Source organism: Lolium rigidum, chromosome 2, assembly GCF_022539505.1.
Source record: "Lolium rigidum isolate FL_2022 chromosome 2, APGP_CSIRO_Lrig_0.1, whole genome shotgun sequence".
Classification (NCBI taxonomy): Eukaryota; Viridiplantae; Streptophyta; class Magnoliopsida; order Poales; family Poaceae; genus Lolium; species Lolium rigidum.
The window spans coordinates 235692300-235711159 of record NC_061509.1 but is presented as its reverse complement, the minus strand read 5'-3'; the positions used below and the strand labels follow the sequence as shown (position 1 = coordinate 235711159).

Sequence of the window (18860 nt, the reverse complement as noted above, 5' to 3'; positions counted from 1 at the left end):
CCGTCCTACTTGTTCGTGCAATATTGAACCACTTTCATTCAAAATGAAACACATTTATGTAATTAATGTGAAACATCGATCCTAACTGGAACACCTGTTGGCACGATGGTTCATTTTTGAAACAACGTCCCACTTCTCCATGCATTATTGAACCACTTGCCTTCAAAATGAAACAAAGGTGAAACATTCTTGGCATCATTGAAACAAACCTTAAAAAGATTACATGTTAAATTTACGAAACAATTTTAAATAGACCATTCTATATTGAAACATGAACAATACATTTTTCAAATTATTGTGAAACCGACAAGTTCAACTAAGACACCGCCCTTTTTATGCATGCATTATTCAAAAAAATGCCCTTCAAACTTAAACAAATGTGAAACATGCATGCATTATTGAAACAATACCATTCATGGAAGAATGGTCATCTTGTGAAACCTAAAACCGATCACATCTTTAATTTGCGAAACAATTTTTCAAATAGCCAATGTACTATTGAAACACAAACGATACAATCCTGAAATTATAGGACCCGATGGTTCTTTGGTGAAACACCATCCTATTGTTGCATGCATGAGTGAAACATTGCCCTTCAGTTGGAAACAAATGTGTAACATGCTTGCCGAATTGATACAATGGAAGCATGAATTGTCATCTTGCGAAACATGTTTAACTTGTGAAACACAATCAATTAAACCATGCACTAATGAAACCCATGCAATACATTTACGAAGTTAATGTGAAACATCGATCCTCACTGGAACACTAGTAGGACCCGATGGTTCATTTCTGAAACACCGTCCAACTTCACCATGCATTATTGAACCACTGCCCTTCAAAATGAAACAAAGTTGAAACATTCTTGGCAACATTCAAACAAACTTTAAAAAGATTACATGTTAAATTTCTAAAAACAATTTCAAATAGACATTTCTATATTGAAACATGAACAATACATTGTGAAACACGGTGTTGTAATGTTCAACTTGTTACCATTCATTTTAATCTTCAATGAAACACGAAAGGTGAACAAAAATGGTTGTAGGATACGTATTTCAAATTGTGAAACACGGTGCTTGTAGTGTTCAATTTGTGAAATTATTGAAGCACTAAATGTTTATATTGTGAAACACATTCGAAATAACCCATGCATTATCGAAACACCATACATTCATTTCTAACAAGTGTTTTACTTGGACGGTGATTTGTACTTGTGAAGATAAATCGAGAAGCTCGTACATCGTTCATATATTTATGAAACAACATCTTATTTGTTGAATTATTTAAATGGTCATCCATTAGTGAACCACAATAAAAAAAATCATATTCATTTTATGGAGACTGATCCATTTCAAAGTATTGTGAAACAAGTCGAAGTAAATGAAACACTGTAATCGTCATGGTAATATTTTGACAGGAAAATCTATTTCTTCATGCACTATTGAAACATGAACCATGGATTTGAAGCAGATGAGAAACTTTTGTAGGAATTGATATAATAGAAACACATATCGGAAGAAATTGATATTTAAAGTTGTGAAACATATTTCCAGAGGACATGCATTATTACAATTTACTAAGCATTACTAGAATGTACTAAACTTGTGAAATATGTTTCATGAAAGACATTTCCTTATGAATGCATTATTGAAACACGTTTCATCCATTTGTAAGTGCGGTGAAACAATTAATTGCAACAACAATGGTGAACTTCTTGAACAGTTAGAGAATTCATTGTTCAACTTGTCAAACGGTTGAATGATTCCATAGTAAACTTGTGAAACCAATTCATTCTTCTAGATCTTACTTTAACATAGATCTTACTTTGGTTCAAAAGGTCTGAAATACATGAGCAATAGCAATGCAATCTGATTGAAATGTGCAACTTCTGGAAACCATGGTCCAAAAAATTCCATGGTATATTGGTCGCTACGGAACAATAGTTTTGGATTGATTCCACATCAGCAGATATATCTTGGTAGGAAAATATTACATTTTGAAATTCAATACAAACTGTTACAGATGTCCATATTGGTAGCAGGATGAACGACATCGCTGGCACTCGCACATCAAAAAGAAACGACCAGTACCATTTTACTATGTCATGCTGAAGGGTACATGAGCTGGCCAAATTCTGGTGGAACAATTCCAGAATTCCCCCACATTGCAAGAAGCATCCATATCAACTTTGCCCTACGGTTGTTGTGATATCCCTGCAATTAATTGAGCGATCATAAACTGTCAATGACTATATTAGAGGATATCCAATGTTTGAACCAAAGACGACAGTAAATTTCAATCTTACCATATCTAAACTCTCAGTAAGATCCAGCCCATTAAATGTGTAAGCATAATGCACAGAATAGAGTCCAGACTCTCCCCTACAAGAAATGCATTTTAGGAATAAGAAAACAATGTGTTAAGTAAGGTTGATGACTATATACTCTCAGTAAGATCCAGCCCATTAGTTTTCTTGAATGTATGTACCATTGGCAACGAGGACTGACATCATTCCTATATACCCTTTTCCACTTCTCAGAAGAAATATCCCATTCTGGAAATAACCGGTTGATGACTAAAAATAGAGCTTTATGCAACAGTTTAACTACACCCCCATGACGTTTGTGTATGTCCTTTCCCTTGCACAGCTGCATCTGTGGATCTAGCACAATTATTTCTTTGTTGAGAAAATCCCAGAAGTAGCAGCTCCAACTGCCATCAAGGTAGCAGCTCCAACTGGAAACAAAAACAGTAGGTTGTGCCAGTAAAATTACCATTCTAGCCGGACAACCTTCCCATTTTTCAACAATTCGTAAAAGTTGTGCCACTGGAAAACAGATGCATCACGGTGGACGAAAGGTATTTCAAATGGAGATATGGCTGTTGGAGATGCATCATTTGAAATTGGAGGAGCAGCGATTAGCCTCCCGGATTCGGAACGAACACTGGCCCCTAATTAGGTTAGTGCAAATGAGAAATTAAGAAAGTTCATATGACTTCTTGGTCAAAAATCTTTATATGTTCAATTTGATAACACTATATATTCTGAAATGAATTGTTCATTTGTTTTGAAGAAATATGAGATATAGTAATATTGCGTGTAAACATGGACGATAGTTTTGATATAATATTTTTAGTACTGTAACAATGATAAGCATTTGAAGAATTTGTGTCATTACAATAATTATAGTGCCAACAAGAATTTTGTACTTAAAAAACTAAATGTACGGATGAAGAAAATTGAAGTGTAACAGTGGTTAATAAAGAAGGCGAATTTGCATTCTGTACCTTGGTCTGTACTACTACATAGAGGGCTAAGCCTTGGTTTTATTTTTTCTGGATCTGCAATGTACATAATAACATGAAGCAAAGAGGAAATAGTATGATGAAGTATTAGCCATGTGGTGTAAGTAGTTTTCAGGGACGTACTACCTTTATTTAGGGTTCTCAAATTGTTCCTCCGATTTGATGCCTCCAATATACGCATGCCCGTGGTAATTTTTCTGCGTCCTTGCTCTGAAAATGAATGAACCATAGATATTTAGAACATATATATACACATCGTTATCAGTTGCGCGTGAGCGTGAAACCAACCTTCACACTGAATTGTTTGATATCCTTTTCTTTTTGCGGAGGATGATTCGGTTGTGCTATCCGTGGTCTGTATCCAGAAGGCAAGGTGCGTCTAGAATAACACAGATCTACTCCCTTTTCATCTAAGGATGGAACAAAAATGGTTAGCATTAGTTGGAAAGCGCAAGCTAACTCCTATTAAATCTGTCAGGTATCACATACCATAGATTGCCGAAACTCTCTTGATCCATCAATTGGTGACTTTACCCAATGAAGAGCCATAACATCTTCAGTGAACAGGAATGCTCTTGGGAACATTCGATCACTTAACGGCAATCCCTCTAGGTGGAGATTATCAAGATAATGTACCTAAACATAGGAAAAAATGTTTTTTAGAAAAGATATGTTAGCAATCCAATGTGCAGGTCAGGGATTTTATAAATGTAATGATTTCAATTTAAAACGATAGAAAACCTTGGCGTATAAGCTTCAGCCACCAGGTTGGATGACTTTAACCCCTCTTTTGATGAGGTCCTGCACTCTCTCTGCTTCATACATCAGTGTACGCCGAATATGGCCGCACCAATTAACATGCTTATACACTGGAATCTCTGGAATCCAAGTATTATGTACACTGTTCAGCAAACCAACGAAATATCCAGGCTGGGGCACAAGTCTGTCTCCATACAATCCTCCTGGGTAGTAAATTTCCTTATCTACTGTATGGGAAACAAATAAGCTAATTGATATACGAAGCTGAAGCTTATAAATTACCATTTTAAACGCGGTGCCGAATCAGATTGGGCAGTGAATCCCCAAAAAATACAATTAGAACCGATACCTTTAGCTTTAGAATCTATGTTTCGATTGACTGTAGATGTTTGGTAGATCGATTGAGGCGGCCAAAGAGGAATAAGCAAAGCAGGGATTAGGTCAGAGAGAAGAACTGCTGCCTACCTGATAATGGTGGGAGATGGACGAACTTATGTACGAGTATGGACGCGACAGTGCGGCTCTCCGGCAGATGGACGGAGAAGGCAGCCGCGACGATCTGAAGCCTACAGGAGATTCGAGGAGGGGTGAGCAAGGAACTCAAGAACACATGGTAGATCTGATGTCCAGGCTCTCGGGGAAGAGAAAGCCGGTGGGTTCGGGATGGGCCCGGTTAGTGGCTGTATCTGACCTGCGTCAGTTCGACCCCAGCCGTATTCTACGATTCCTCCTCCGGGTTTCGAAACGGTAAGCCAAACAATGGGTCAGGGTCCGGGAATAGCGGCACGAATCAAAAAGCAATCGTTTAATGGTAGATGTGACTACTACACCTACAGGCGCCGGTAGATTCGCCGCTCTCGAATCAATCCCTCACGAGTCACGACTTGCCGAGCATGGACGGCGGCACTCTTCTATTGTCTAACTCTACTATGGCTGCATCTTGCAGCTGTATGTACATGCTTTGAACAAATTGACATGCCTTCAATCTAAAAGATCAACAACGCGCCCGCATGCATACGTACATGCTGCCCCCAGGCACGCGTGAAGAGGACTCCAGTTGAGGGATCAACGATCGTCCCTTCCTGCAACCATGCCATCTCAATGTCTGTCCAAAACCCACGCGTCCATGCTCATCGGTGGCTCGACGGGAAATCCCGCCAACTTCTAGATGAAGAGAATCGGGGCATGCAATTTGGATAGAAATGCCCACGTACACATGTACAGAAGGAGCCAATGCATATGCGCCATGGCCCTCTAATCACACCATCAATGTTTAGACTAATTAACCATCATTTTGTTACATGTATGTGTGTTCTCGTATCAGGTATGAATGGATCCATGCAAGCGGACATGATCAGACGAAGTCACCACGCCAATGTCCGGAGGTCATCTCGTCATGGACGTCGAGGAGCCGGCTCCATCACGCCTGCTGCAAGCTCCACATCAACGCTCCGCGACCGCCTTCAACGGAGCTTTTGTCGTAGACCACATCATCACGTCGGCACATCTTCATCAACCCCTCCACGACACGGGTACCAACTACATCGACACGAGATCTTCTTCATCGACTCACCGACAAGGCGGCAAGGGCGCCAACTACATTGGCACGCCGCCCTTCTTCTAGTCGAATCACATGACCACGACATATCAAGCCTCCATGGGGCCATGCACACCTCCGCCGACATCGCAAGATCTACATCACCTAGTTCATATACCATCGTCATGCTGCCACGCGACGACATTCAAGTCTACTTCGACAACTAAATAAACCCTCTTCCCCAATATCGGCCTAGCACCGATGAGGCGAAGCCACTCCACCGACATGTCTTTTATCCGATGAAGCGAACCATTTCTTGTCGGGCACCGACGAGGCAAAGGCAAGACATCAAGTCCGACATCTACGAGGCGGACACCACTAGGCCTGGCACCGATGAGGCGATGGCCACCCATCTGTCTGAGCTGAAGAGGCCATACATCTTCAGCATCGGACATCGACAAGCCGGAGAGTATGGTTAAGCATCGCCGGGGCGACGGACGTACCGTCCCGCTTTCCACTTCACCATCACATCGTCATCGTGTACGCCAAGTGCATGGAGAAGACGAGACTTGAAGACGACGACTGATGACCCACAAGCATAGGGGGTGTATCGTAGTACTTTCGATAAATAAGAGTGTCGAACCCAACGAGGAGCAGAAGGTGTTGACAAGCAGTTTCGATGAAGGATTCACTGTAAATGCTCACAGACAAGTATTCAGGGGGTTTTGATATAGCAAATAAATAAAGTACGAGTAAGTAAAATGCGAGAGAAATAATTGCAGCGAGTGGCCCAATCCTTTTTAGCACAAAGGACAAGCCGGTTTGTTTACTTATAATGACCAAACGTTCTTGAGGACACACGGGGATTTTAATCTAGTGCTTTCGCTTCATATAGTTGATTAATCTTCATTGTTTTGATAAGTGTTGTGTGGGTGAACCTATGCTAATGCACCGCCCTTCCTAGGACTAATACATACTTGTGATTATACCCCTTGCAAGCATCCGCAAATACAAGAAAGTAATTAAGATAAATCTAACCACAGCCTTAAACTCTGAGATCCTGCTATCCCTCCTGCACCGATATACTAACGGGGGTTTAGGTTGCTGTCACTCCGGGAACCCCACAATTAGCAAACGAATACAAGATGCACTCCCCTAGGCCCATAAAGGTGAAGTATCATGTAGTCGACATTCACATGACACCACTAGAAGAATAACACCACAACTTAAATATCAAACCATTAAATATTACTCAACATAGTTCACTACTAACATTTAGACTTCACCCATGTCCTCAAGAACTAAACGGACTACTCACGAGACATCATATGGAACATAATCAGAGGTGATACGATGATGAATAACAATCTGAACATAAACTTTGGTTCAATGGTTTCACTCAATAGCATCAATAACAAGTAGTAATCGACACCGGGAAAGTTTCCCCTATCAAACAATCAAGATTCAACCCTAGATGTTACAGCGGTGACGAGATGCAGCGGTGGAGATGGCGGTGTAGATGGTGAAGAAGAAGAAGATGATGATCCCAATGATGTCCAGCTCGATGACGATGGCGATGGCGTCGATTTCCCCCTCCGGGAGGGAATTTCCCCGGCGGATTCCTGCCCGCCGGAGAGCTCTTTTCTCTCTGGCGTCTCTCCGCCCCGCAGAGGCGGCTCTGTCTATTCTCCGTAACTCCACGTGCCTTAGGTTTTCTGGACGAAGATGTACGCGAAGGAGAGGAGGCCAGAGGGGGCTGTGGGCCCCCTCCCCACATGGCGGCGCGGCCAGGGCAGGGCCCGCGCCGGCCTATGAGGGGGCCCATGGCGGCCCTCCTCGGCTCCTCCTTCTGGCTCTCTTCGTCTTCTGGAAAAATAGGATTTTTCATATAATTTCCGTCAATTGTTGATCTTCCGAAATATGGTGTCCTGACGGTGCTTTTTCCAGCAGAATCCTGACTCCGGTGAATAATTCTCCAATAATCATGAAACATGCAAAATATGTGAAATAACATAAGTATCATCTCTAAATATGAAATATATCAATGAATAACAGCAATTTATGATATAAAATAGTGATGCAAAATGGACATATCAACTCCCCCCAAGCTTAGACCTCGCTTGTCCCCAAGCGAAACTGAGCTCAATAAACAACACCACATGTTTATGGAGTGAAGATTCGATAAATAAAATACGGACAAGAAGCATCATATTGATTCACACAAGATATTCTAGTAAACATCCTCCTCATATAACTCAACTTGAAATAAGTAAAGAGAAATCACAAATAGAGGTGCATAGGAAATCATAAACGGTTATGGCAAACTTTGTTCTTGGTCAGAGAACTATTAACGGATTGTTCTTATTTTCTAAACAAAGCTTTCATATCAGAATTTATATGGCAGGGCTTTCATCCTTAATCATAACAATCTCCTCATAATCATTGATAGCTTTCAAAGTTATATTCATTCAGATAAAATTTGTACTAAACAAGAAAGCATAAAAGGCATGACTAACTAAATCATAGCATAAATGGTTGGTTCACAACAACTCGATTGCTTGCCTAAGATAAAGGGAAATAGGTTTACTGACTCAACATAAAAGTAAAAGATAGGCCCTTCGCAGAGGGAAGCAGGGATTAAATCATGTGCTAGAGCTTTTCAAGTTTTGAAATCATATAAGGAGCATAAAAGTAATATTTTGAGTGGTGTTTGTTGTTGTCAACGAATGGTAGTGGGCACTCTAACCCCCTTGCCAAACAGACCTTCCAAGAGCGGCTCCCATGGAGGACGTCATCTCTACCAGCAAGGTAGATCATCCCCCTTCTCTTTTGTTTACACATGTATTTTAGTTTTATTATGGATGGAACTCCCCCCAACCTTTGCTTTCACAAGCCATGGCTAACCGAATCCTCGGGTGCCTTCCAACATTTCTCATACCATGGAGGAGTGTCTATTGCAAAATTAAGTTGCTTACTGATAAATCAGGGCAAAACATGTGAAGAGAATTATTAATGAAAGTTATTAATTGGGGTCGGGAACCCCGTTGCCGACTCTTTTGCAAAATTATTGGATAAGCGGATGTGCCGCTAGTCCATCGGTGAAAGTCCGCCCAACAAGATTGAAAGATAAAACACCACATACTTCCTCATGAGCTATAAAACATTGACACAAATAAGGAGTAATAAAGTTTGAATTATTTAAAGGTAGCACATGAAGTATTTACTTGGAGTGGCGTAAAATACCACATAGTAGGTAGTTATGGCAGACACAAATGGCATGGGTTTGGTCTAAGGTTATGGATGTATGAGAAGCATTCCCTCTCAATACAGGTCTTTGGCTAGCAAGGTTGGGTAGCAAGCATAAAGGTTGAGGGAAACAAAGAAATATACATGTGATAGAAACAATCATGCATCTTTCTCATAAGCACAAGCAATTTAACTTCAGAATACTAAACTCATTAGTAGAAAGATAATAAAGCAATATATCTACATGTATTTCCCTTTTCTATTTAAACATCAAAGTATTGTTACTGTTGACCAATGCTAAGTTTGCCAAAACCAAATAGATTTACTTGATGCTCCCAAAGTGATATCAATACTGATGTCAAGAGTGATCATATAACAGAAATTTCAAACTAAAATAAGGTGTGCAAAAAGTAAATGATAAGACTTCTCATTAATATTCCATAACGATAACTCACACCAACGGATACATAGATAACCAACTAAGAGAGAGATACTTCCACACTGCAAACTATTCTATATGATAACTTCCCTACTCATGATATGACACTACTTGATAGTAAAAGATAAAGATAGTGATGATGTGATACTGCGGCACTCCCCCAAGCTTGGAACAAACCAAGGGGATGCCAATAACGATGATGAATTACTCCTTCGGCGGTGATGGCCCGTTCCCGCGCTTCTTAAAGATCTCCTTCAGCTTCAACTTCTCAGTTTGGCAGTTCTGCACTAAAACTCGAAGAGATTCGTTGTTATCCAAATGTGGCGGTGGCGGCCTTGTGATGGGAATCGAGTAATATTCCGACGATTCTGCGAAGTCGCTTGTTCTCCTCCTGAAGTATCTCCCCTTCCCTTCTTAGAGCACGGTATTGATCACAAAACTCATCGGTAACCCGTATTGCTTCCTCCACACAAGGGAAAGAGTTGAGGCTCAGAGCAGGCGGAAGAAGTCCCTGCAAGTTATGAGAAAAAGAACGTCCAGTGTTAACCGATCCCACCAAGATTGGCTTACTCTCCATAGCTTCCCGCTCTCTTTTTGCTGATGCTATCTTCTTCACTTCCTTATTGACACCTTCATCCATCTCTTCCTCCCAAGGCCCCTTGTCTTTGTTGTTGGAGACCATGGTGCTTCTAGATCAAAAACAGATCCTGGCAGAAAACAGCTCGAAACAAAACACGACGAGAAAACGATATGCGGACCTCCAGGGGTCCGGGGGATTATATAGCAAATATTTTTACGACAAAAGGAAGGTTCCAGGCCGAAAACGAGTGGAAACGGGACGCCGAGGGGCTGTCCCCATAGGGCGGCGCGGCCAGGGTGGGGCCCGCGCCGGCTGATGGCGTGTAACTCACACGTTCGTTGGGAACCCCAAGAGGAAGGTATGATGCGCACAGTAGCAAGTTTTCCCTCAGAAAGAAACCAAGGTTTAATCGAACCAGGAGGAGCCAAGAAGCACGTTGAAGGTTGATGGTGGCGAAATGTAGTGCGGCGCAACACCAGGGATTCCGGCGCCAACATGGAACCTGCACAACCCAACCAAAGTACTTTGCCCCAACGAAACAGTGAGGTTGTCAATCTCACCGGCTTGTTGTAACAAAGGATTAACCGTATTGTGTGGAAGATGATTGTTTGCGAAGTAAACAGTAAAACAAGTATTGCGATAGATTGTATGCGATGTAAAGAATAGGACCGGGGTCCACAGTTCACTAGAGGTGTCTCTCCCATAAGATTAAAGCATGTTGGGTGAACAAATTACAGTCGGGCAATTGACAAATAGAAAAGGGCATAACAATGCATATACATGATATGATAAATATAGTGAGATTTAATTGGGCATTACGACAAAGTACATAGACCGCCATCCAACCGCATCTATGCCTAAAAAGTCCACCTTCAGGTTATCATCCGAACCCCATTCAGTATTAAGTTGCAAAGCAACAGACAATTGCATTAAGTATGGTGCGTAATGTAATCGACAACTACATCCTTAGACATAGAATCAATGTTTAATCCCTAGTGGCAACAGCACATCACAACCTTAGAACTTTCTGTCACTGTCCGAGGTGTCAATGAAGGCATGAACCCACTATCGAGCATAAATACTCCCTCTTGGAGTTAAGAGTAAAAACTTGGCCAGAGCCCCTACTAGTAACGTAGAGCATGCAAGATCATAAACAACACATAAGTAATAGATTGATAATCACCATAACATAGTATTCTCTATCCATCGGATCCCGACAAACACAACATATAGAATTACAGATAGATGATCTTGATCATGTTAGGCAGCTCACAAGATCCGACAATGAAGCACATGAGGAGAAGACGACCATCTAGCTACCGTTATGGACCCATAGTCCGAGGGTGAACTACTCACTCATCACTCCGGAGGCGATCATGGCGATGAAGATTCCTCCGGGAGATGAATCCCCTCTCCGGCGAGGTGCCGGAGGCGATCTCCCGAATCCCCCGAGATGGGATTCGCGGCGGCGCGTCTGCGGAAGGTTTTCCGTATCGTGGCTCTCGGTACTCGGGGGTTTCGCGACGGAGGCTTTAAGTAGGCGAAAGGGCAAGGTCGAGGAGGGTCCGGTGGGGCCGGACACTAGGGCGGCGCGGCCGGGGCCTCGGGCCGCGCCGCCACCATGTGTGGGCCCCACGTAGCCCCTCTCCGGCGACTCTCGGGTGTTCTGGATGCTTCCGGGCAAAATAGGAACCCGGGCGTTGATTTCGTCCAATTCCGAGAATATTTCCTTACTAGGATTTCGAAACCAAAAACAGCAGAAAACAACGAAGCGGCTCTTCGTCATCTTGTAAATAGGTTAGTTCCAGAAAATGCGTAAATACGACATATAATGTGTGTAAAACATGTAGATATCATCAATAATGTAGCATGGAACATAAGAAATTATTGATACGTTGGAGACGTATCAGCATCCCCAAGCTTAGTTCTGCTCGTCGCGAGCAGGTAAAACGATAACAAAGATAATTTCTGAAGTGACATGCCATCATAATTTTGATCATACTATTTGTAAACATATGTAATGAATGCAGCGATCAAAACAATGGTAATGACATGAGTAAACAACTGAATCATAAAGCGAAGACTTTTCATGAATAGTACTTCAAGACAAGCATCAATAAGTCTTGCATAAGAGTTAACTCATAAAGCAATAAATCAAAGTAAAGGTATTGAAGCAACACAAAGTAAGATTAAGTTTCAGCGGTTGCTTTCAACTTATAACATGTATATCTCATGGATAGTGTCAACATAGAGTAATATAACAAGTGCAATATGCAAGTATGTAGGAATCAATGCACAGTTCACACAAGTGTTTGCTTCTTAAGGTGGAGAGAGATAGGTAAACTGACTCAACAATAAAAGTAAAAGATAGGTCCTTCAAAGAGGAAAGCATCGATTGCTATATTTGTGCTAGAGCTTTTATTTTGAAAACATGAAACAATTTTGTCAACGGTAGTAATAAAGCATATGAGTTATGTAAATTATATCTTACAAGTTGCATGTCTCATGCATAGAGTACCAATAGTGCCCGCACCTTGTCCTACTATCTCGGAAAACACGGATTCTCATCGCATAACATATGTTTCAACCAAGTGTCACAAAGGGGTACCTCCATGCCGCCCTGTACAAAGGTCTAAGGAGAAAGCTCGCATTTTGGATTTCTCGCTTTTGATTATTCTCAACTTAGACATCCATACCGGGACAACATGGACAACAGATAATGGACTCCTCTTTTATGCATAAGCATGTAACAACAAGTATTATTCTCATATGAGATTGAGGATATATGTCCAAACTGAAACTTCCACCATGATTCATGGCTTTAGTTAGCGGCCCAATGTTCTTCTCTAACATATGCATACTCAAACCATTTGATCATGAAATCCACTACTTCAGACAAGACGAACATGCATAGCATCTCACATGATATTCAACAAAGATAAAGTTGATGGAGTCCCCAGAAGCATGGTTATCGCACAACAAGCAACTTAATAAGAGATAAAGTGCATAAGTACATATTCAATACTACAATAGTTTTTAAGGCTATTTTGTCCCATGAGCTATATATTGCAAAGGTGAATGATGGAATTTTAAAGGTAGCACTCAAGCAATTTACTTTGGAATGGCGGAGAAATACCATGTAGTAGGTAGGTATGGTGGACACAAATGGCATAGTGGTTGGCTCAAGGATTTTGGATGCATGAGAAGTATTCCCTCTCAATACAAGGTTTAGGCTAGCAAGGTTATTTGAAGCAAACTCAAGGATGAACCGGTGCAGAAAAACTCACATAAAAGACATATTGTAAACATTATAAGACTCTACACTGTCTTCCTTGTTGTTGAAAACTCAATACTAGAATTATCTAGACCTTAGAGAGACCAAATATGCAAACCAGATTTTAGCATGCTCTATGTATTTCTTCATTAATGGGTGCAAAGTATATGATGCAAGAGCTTAAACATGAGCACAACAATTGCAAAGTATCACATTATCCAAAACATTTTAGAATTACTACATGTAGCATTTTCCAATTCCAACCATATAACAATTTAACGAAGAAGAAACTTCGCCATGAACATTATGAGTAAAGCCTAAGGACATATTTGTCCATATGCAACAGCGGAGCGTGTCTCTCTCCCACAAAGTGAATGCTAGGATCCATTTTATTCAAACAAAAACAAAAACAAAAACAAACCGACGCTCCAAGCAAAGAAAACAAGATGTGACTAAATAAAAATATAGTTTCAGGGGAGGAACCTGATGATGTTGTCGATGAAGAAGGGGATGCATTGGGCATCCCCAAGCTTAGACGCTTGAGTCTTCTTAAAATATGCAGGGGTGAACCACGGGGGCATCCCCAAGCTTAGAGCTTTCACTCCTCTTGATCATAGTATATCATACTCCTCTCTTGACCCTTGAAAACTTCCTTCACACCAAACTTCAAGCAAACTCATTAGAGGGTTAGTGCACAATTAATAATTCACATATTCAGAGGTGACACAATCATTCTTTACACTTCGGACATTGCACAAAGCTACTGGACATTAGTGGATCAAAGAAATTCATTCAATATAGCAAATATGGCAATGCGAAATAAAAGGTAGAATCTGTCAAAAACAGAACAGTTCGTAAAGACGAATTTTAAAATGGCACCAGACTTGCTCAAATGGAAAAACTCAAAACTAATGAAAGTTGCGTACATATCTGAGGATCACGCTCATAAATTGGCAGATGTTTTTAAATTTTCTACAGAGACTTGGGCCAGAATTCGTGACAGACAGCAATGCTGTTTCTGCGCAGCGATCCCAAATATAACATCAACTTTAACATAGAAACTTTACTTGGCACAAAAACATGATAAGGAGAGGTTGCTACAGTAGTAAACAACTTCCAAGACTCAAATAAAACAAAAATTGCTGTAGTAAAAACATGGGTTGTCTCCCATAAGCGCTTTTCTTTAACGCCTTTCAGCTAGGCGCAGAAAGTGCAAATCAAGTAACATCAAGAGATGAAACATCTTCAGCGGGGTTTGGAGTTTTCTCAACCAAGCATAGTATATTGGATACATAAGTTTCAGCGTCTCCCTTTTCATTAGTCTTGGGCTTGCTATTCTCATCGAACAAATTTTCAGGAACAAGCCAAGCATAGTTATTTTCTAGTGCATCGTTCATAGCTAGGAGTTTACATGGTATTGGTGCTTTGATCTCCCCACCATCATCAATATTATTAGTGTACCTTATTCTATCCATATCCATTTTTTCAAGGAGACCAACAAAATTAGTATGAGAACCTAGCATATTAAATCTAGCAAAGACCTTTCTAGCCTCTCTTGCTAGACCACCAAATTCTCTAAGAAGAGTTTCTAAAACAAAATCTTTCTTTTCCCCTTCTTCCATATCACCAAGTGTAAGAAACATGTGTTGGATTATAGGATTGAGATTAACAAATTTAGTTTCTAACATGCGAACTAAAGCAGCAGCAGCAATTTCATAGGTAGGTGCAAGTTCTACCAAATGTCTATCTTCAAAATCTTCAAGTAATACTAACATGATTGAAAAATTCTTCTATATTATTTCTCCCAACTATAGACCCACGTCCTACTGGTATGTCTTTTGTGGTAAAATTAAAAGGAAACATGATGAATTAAGTAAAGTAAATGCAAGTAACTAATTTTTTTGTGTTTTTGATATAGAGAGCAAGACAATAAATAAAGTAAAACTAGCAACTAATTTTTTTGTGTTTTGTTTAGGTGCAGCAAACAAAGTAGTAAATAAAATAAAGCAAGACAAAAACAAAGTAAAGAGATTGAGAAGTGGAGACTCCCCTTGCAGCGCGTCTTGATCTCCCCGGCAACGGCGCCAGAAAAAGAGCTTGATGGCGTGTAACTCACACGTTCGTTGGGAACCCCAAGAGGAAGGTATGATGCGCACCGTAGCAAGTTTTCCCTCAGAAAGAAACCAAGGTTTAATCGAACCAGGAGGAGCCAAGAAGCACGTTGAAGGTTGATGGTGGCGAAATGTAGTGCGGCGCAACACCAGGGATTCCGGCGCCAACGTGGAACTTGCACAACACAACCAAAGTACTTTTCCCCAACGAAACAGTGAGGTTGTCAATCTCACCGGCTTGCTGTAACAAAGGATTAACCGTATTGTGTGGAAGATGATTGTTTGCGAAGTAAACAGTAAAACAAGTATTGCAGTAGATTGTATGCGATGTAAAGAATAGGACCGGGGTCCACAGTTCACTAGAGGTGTCTCTCCCATAAGATTAAAGCATGTTGGGTGAACAAATTACAATCGGGCAATTGACAAATAGAAAAGGGCATAACAATGCATATACATGATATGGTAAATATAGTGAGATTTAATCGGGCATTACGACAAAGTACATAGACCGCCATCCAACTGCATCTATGCCTAAAAAGTCCACCTTCAGGTTATCATCCGAACCCCATTCAGTATTAAGTTGCAAAGCAACAGACAATTGCATTAAGTATGGTGCATAATGTAATCGACAACTACATCCTTAGGCACATCACAACCTTAGAACTTTCTGTCACTGTCCCAGGTGTCAATGAAGGCATGAACCCACTATCGAGCATAAATACTCCCTCTTGGAGTTAAGAGTAAAAACTTGGCCAGAGCCCCTACTAGTAACGGAGAGCATGTAAGATCATAAACAACACATAAGTAATAGATTGATAATCACCATAACATAGTATTCTCTATCCATCGGATCCCGACAAACACAACATATAGAATTACAGATAGATGATCTTGATCATGTTAGCTAGGCAGCTCACAAGATCCGACAATGAAGCACATGAGGAGAAGACGACCATCTAGCTACTGCTATGGACCCATAGTCCAGGGATGAACTACTCACTTATCACTCCGGAGGCGATCATGGCGATGAAGAGTCCTCCGGGAGATGAATCCCCTCTCCGGAAGGGTGCCGGAGGCGATCTCCTGAATCCCCCGAGATGGGATTCGCGGCGGCGGCGTCTCTGGAAGGTTTTCCGTATCGTGGCTCTCGGTACTGGGGGTTTCGCGACGGAGGCTTTAAGTAGGCGAAAGGGCAAGGTCGCAGGGGGTCCGGTGGGGCCGGACACTAGGGCGGCGCGGCCGTGGCCTCGGGCCGCGCCGCCACCATGTGTGGGCCCCACGTAGCCCCTCCTCGGCGACTCTCGGTGTTCTGGATGCTTCCGGACAAAATAGGAACCCGGGCGTTGATTTCGTCCAATTCCGAGAATATTTCCTTACTAGGATTTCTGAAACCAAAAACAGCAGAAAACGACAGAATCGGCTCTTCGGCATCTTGTTAATAGGTTAGTTCCAGAAAATGCGTAAATACGACATATAATGTGTGTAAAACATGTAGATATCATCAATAATGTAGCATGGAACATAAGAAATTATCGATACGTTGGAGACGTATCACCGGCCTATGGTGACAGGCCCTCGTGCGTCGCCTCCACTCCGTTTTGATCTCATAATTTTTCATATTTTCCATAAACAACAGAAATATTATTCGGAAAGTTAAACGCGGACTTTTTATTACTAAAACTGTTACCTATTCAAAGTCGAACTCTGCAGAACTGTCAATTTGGTCTTTGATGAAAGCTTCCGGAGTCATCACTTGAATAACATCAATATCTTCATTATAAGAATCTCCAGAAATATAATGCTTGAGTCTTTGTCCATTCACTACTTGTGTGGTATTACCTTGCAAAGAGCTAATTTTAATTGCCCCTAAACGATACACCTCCTCAATGACATATGGTCCTTCCCATTTTGAGAGTAATTTCCCTCCAAAAAATCTGATACGAGGCCGATACAATAGGACTTTATCTCCAACATTAAATTCTCTTTTAATAATTCTTCTATCATGCCACTTCTTAACCTTCTCCTTAAAAAGTTTAGCATTTTCATAAGCTTCGCTTCTCCATTCATCTAAAGAACTCAATTGTAGCAACCTCTTCTTACCGGCAAGTTTAAAATCCTTATTAAGTTCTCTTACAGCCCAATAAGCTTTGTGCTCTAGTTCTAAAGGTAAATGACAAGCTTTTCCATAAACCATTTTATAAGGAGACATTCCCATAGGATTTTTATAAGCAGTTCTATAAGCCCACAGTGCTTCCTTTAACTTACTAGCCCAATTCTTTCTAGATTTATTAACAGTTTTTCCCAAGATAGATTTAATTTCTCTATTTGATAATTCTACTTGCCCACTAGCTAGTTTGAGGATGATAAGCTGAAGCAATTCTATTAATACCATATTTGGCAAGAGTTTTTCTAAAACCACCATGAATAAAGTGAGAACCTCCATCAGTCATAATATATCTAGGTACTCCAAATCTAGGAAAAATAACATCTAAAAGCATTTTTAAAGAGGTCTCACCATCGGCACTTTTTGTAGGTATAGCTTCTACCCATTTAGTAACATAATCAACAGCGACAAGTATATGAGTGTTACCTTCTGAAGAAGGGAAAGGACCCATGAAGTCAAATCCCCAACAATCAAATGGTTCAATAACAAGAGTATAATTCATAGGCATTTCATTGCGTCTAGAGATATTACCAACCCTTTGACATTCATCACAAGATAAGATAAACTTCCTTGCATCTTTTAAAAGCGTTGGCCAATAAAAACCTGATTGTAGAACCGTTTGCGCGGTTCTATCTCCGGCGTGATGTCCTCCATAAACACTACCATGACACTTACTCAATATCTCTTGTTATTCATATTCTGAGACACATCTTCGCATAATACCATCCACTCCTTCTTTATATAAGTGTGGGTCATCCCAAAAATAATGCCTCAAATCGTAAAAGAATTTCTTCCTTTGCTGAGCTGAAAAGGTTGGAGGCAAGTACTTCGAAACAATAAAGTTAGCATAATCAACATACCAAGGACTATCTCGCGAGCTCACCTTTATTACAGCCAATTGTTCATTTGGAAAACTATCATTAACAGGAACAGGATCATAAGCAATATTTTCCAATCTAGATAAATTATCAGCAACAAGATTATCAGCACCTTTCCTATCTACAATATGTAAATCAAATTCTTGCAAAAGAAGTACCCACCTAATAAGCCTTGGCTTAGCATCTTTCTTTTCCATAAGGTACCTAATCGCCGCATGATCAGTATGAACTGTAACCTTTGAATCAACAATATAGGATCTAAACTTGTCACATGCAAAAACTACGGCTAATAATTCTTTCTCAGTTGTAGCATAATTTTTTTGAGCAGCGTCTAGAGTTTTACTAGCATAATGAATAACATTTAATTTTTTATCTACTCGCTATCCAAGGACAGCACCTACAGCAAAATCACTAGCATCACACATAATTTCAAAAGTCAAATTCCAATCAGGAGGTTCAACTACAGGAGCAGTTGTTAAGGCTTTCTTTAGAGTTTCAAATTCTTCCTTACAATGATCATCAAAAACGAAAGGTACATCTTTTTGAAGAAGATTAGTAAGAGG

At 40.7% G+C, this 18860-nt stretch overlaps 1 protein-coding gene and 1 long non-coding RNA gene across 4 annotated transcripts; both read right to left on the bottom strand.

Moving 5' to 3' along the window:
- Positions 1-1889: 1889 nt before the first annotated feature.
- On the bottom strand, positions 1890-2720 carry LOC124688352. Its single transcript, XM_047222040.1, has 3 exons — positions 2491-2720; positions 2309-2384; positions 1890-2216 (listed from the first exon to the last, which is right to left on the bottom strand). Exons 1-3 carry the CDS (start codon positions 2655-2657, stop codon positions 2106-2108), a joined length of 354 nt encoding a protein of 117 aa, XP_047077996.1. The 5' UTR covers positions 2658-2720; the 3' UTR covers positions 1890-2105.
- A 57-nt stretch (positions 2721-2777) lies between these two features.
- LOC124688351 lies at positions 2778-4736 on the bottom strand. 3 transcript variants are annotated; one of them, XR_006998495.1, is made up of 7 exons: positions 4534-4736; positions 4051-4292; positions 3799-3945; positions 3598-3719; positions 3436-3519; positions 3292-3345; positions 2778-2955 (listed from the first exon to the last, which is right to left on the bottom strand). It is a non-coding gene; the product is annotated as an uncharacterized LOC124688351 (long non-coding RNA). The 3 variants fall into 3 exon arrangements; XR_006998496.1 differs by having other exon boundaries at positions 4051-4187; positions 4534-4569; XR_006998494.1 differs by lacking the exon at positions 4534-4736 and adding an exon at positions 4351-4521 and having other exon boundaries at positions 4051-4271.
- Between the last annotated feature and the right edge of the window lie 14124 nt (positions 4737-18860).

Bases quoted from the DNA above. Each gene is read 5' to 3' on its own strand.
- LOC124688352 (XM_047222040.1), bottom strand. From the start codon at position 2,657: ATGCAGCTGTGCAAGGGAAAGGACATACACAAACGTCATGGGGGTGTA. The intron at 2,385-2,490 runs GTACATACATTC...CATTTCTTGTAG, and splicing joins GTCAGTCCTCGTTGCCAATG to GGGAGAGTCTGGACTCTATT. The intron at 2,217-2,308 runs GTAAGATTGAAA...AATTAATTGCAG, and splicing joins TTACTGAGAGTTTAGATATG to GGATATCACAACAACCGTAG.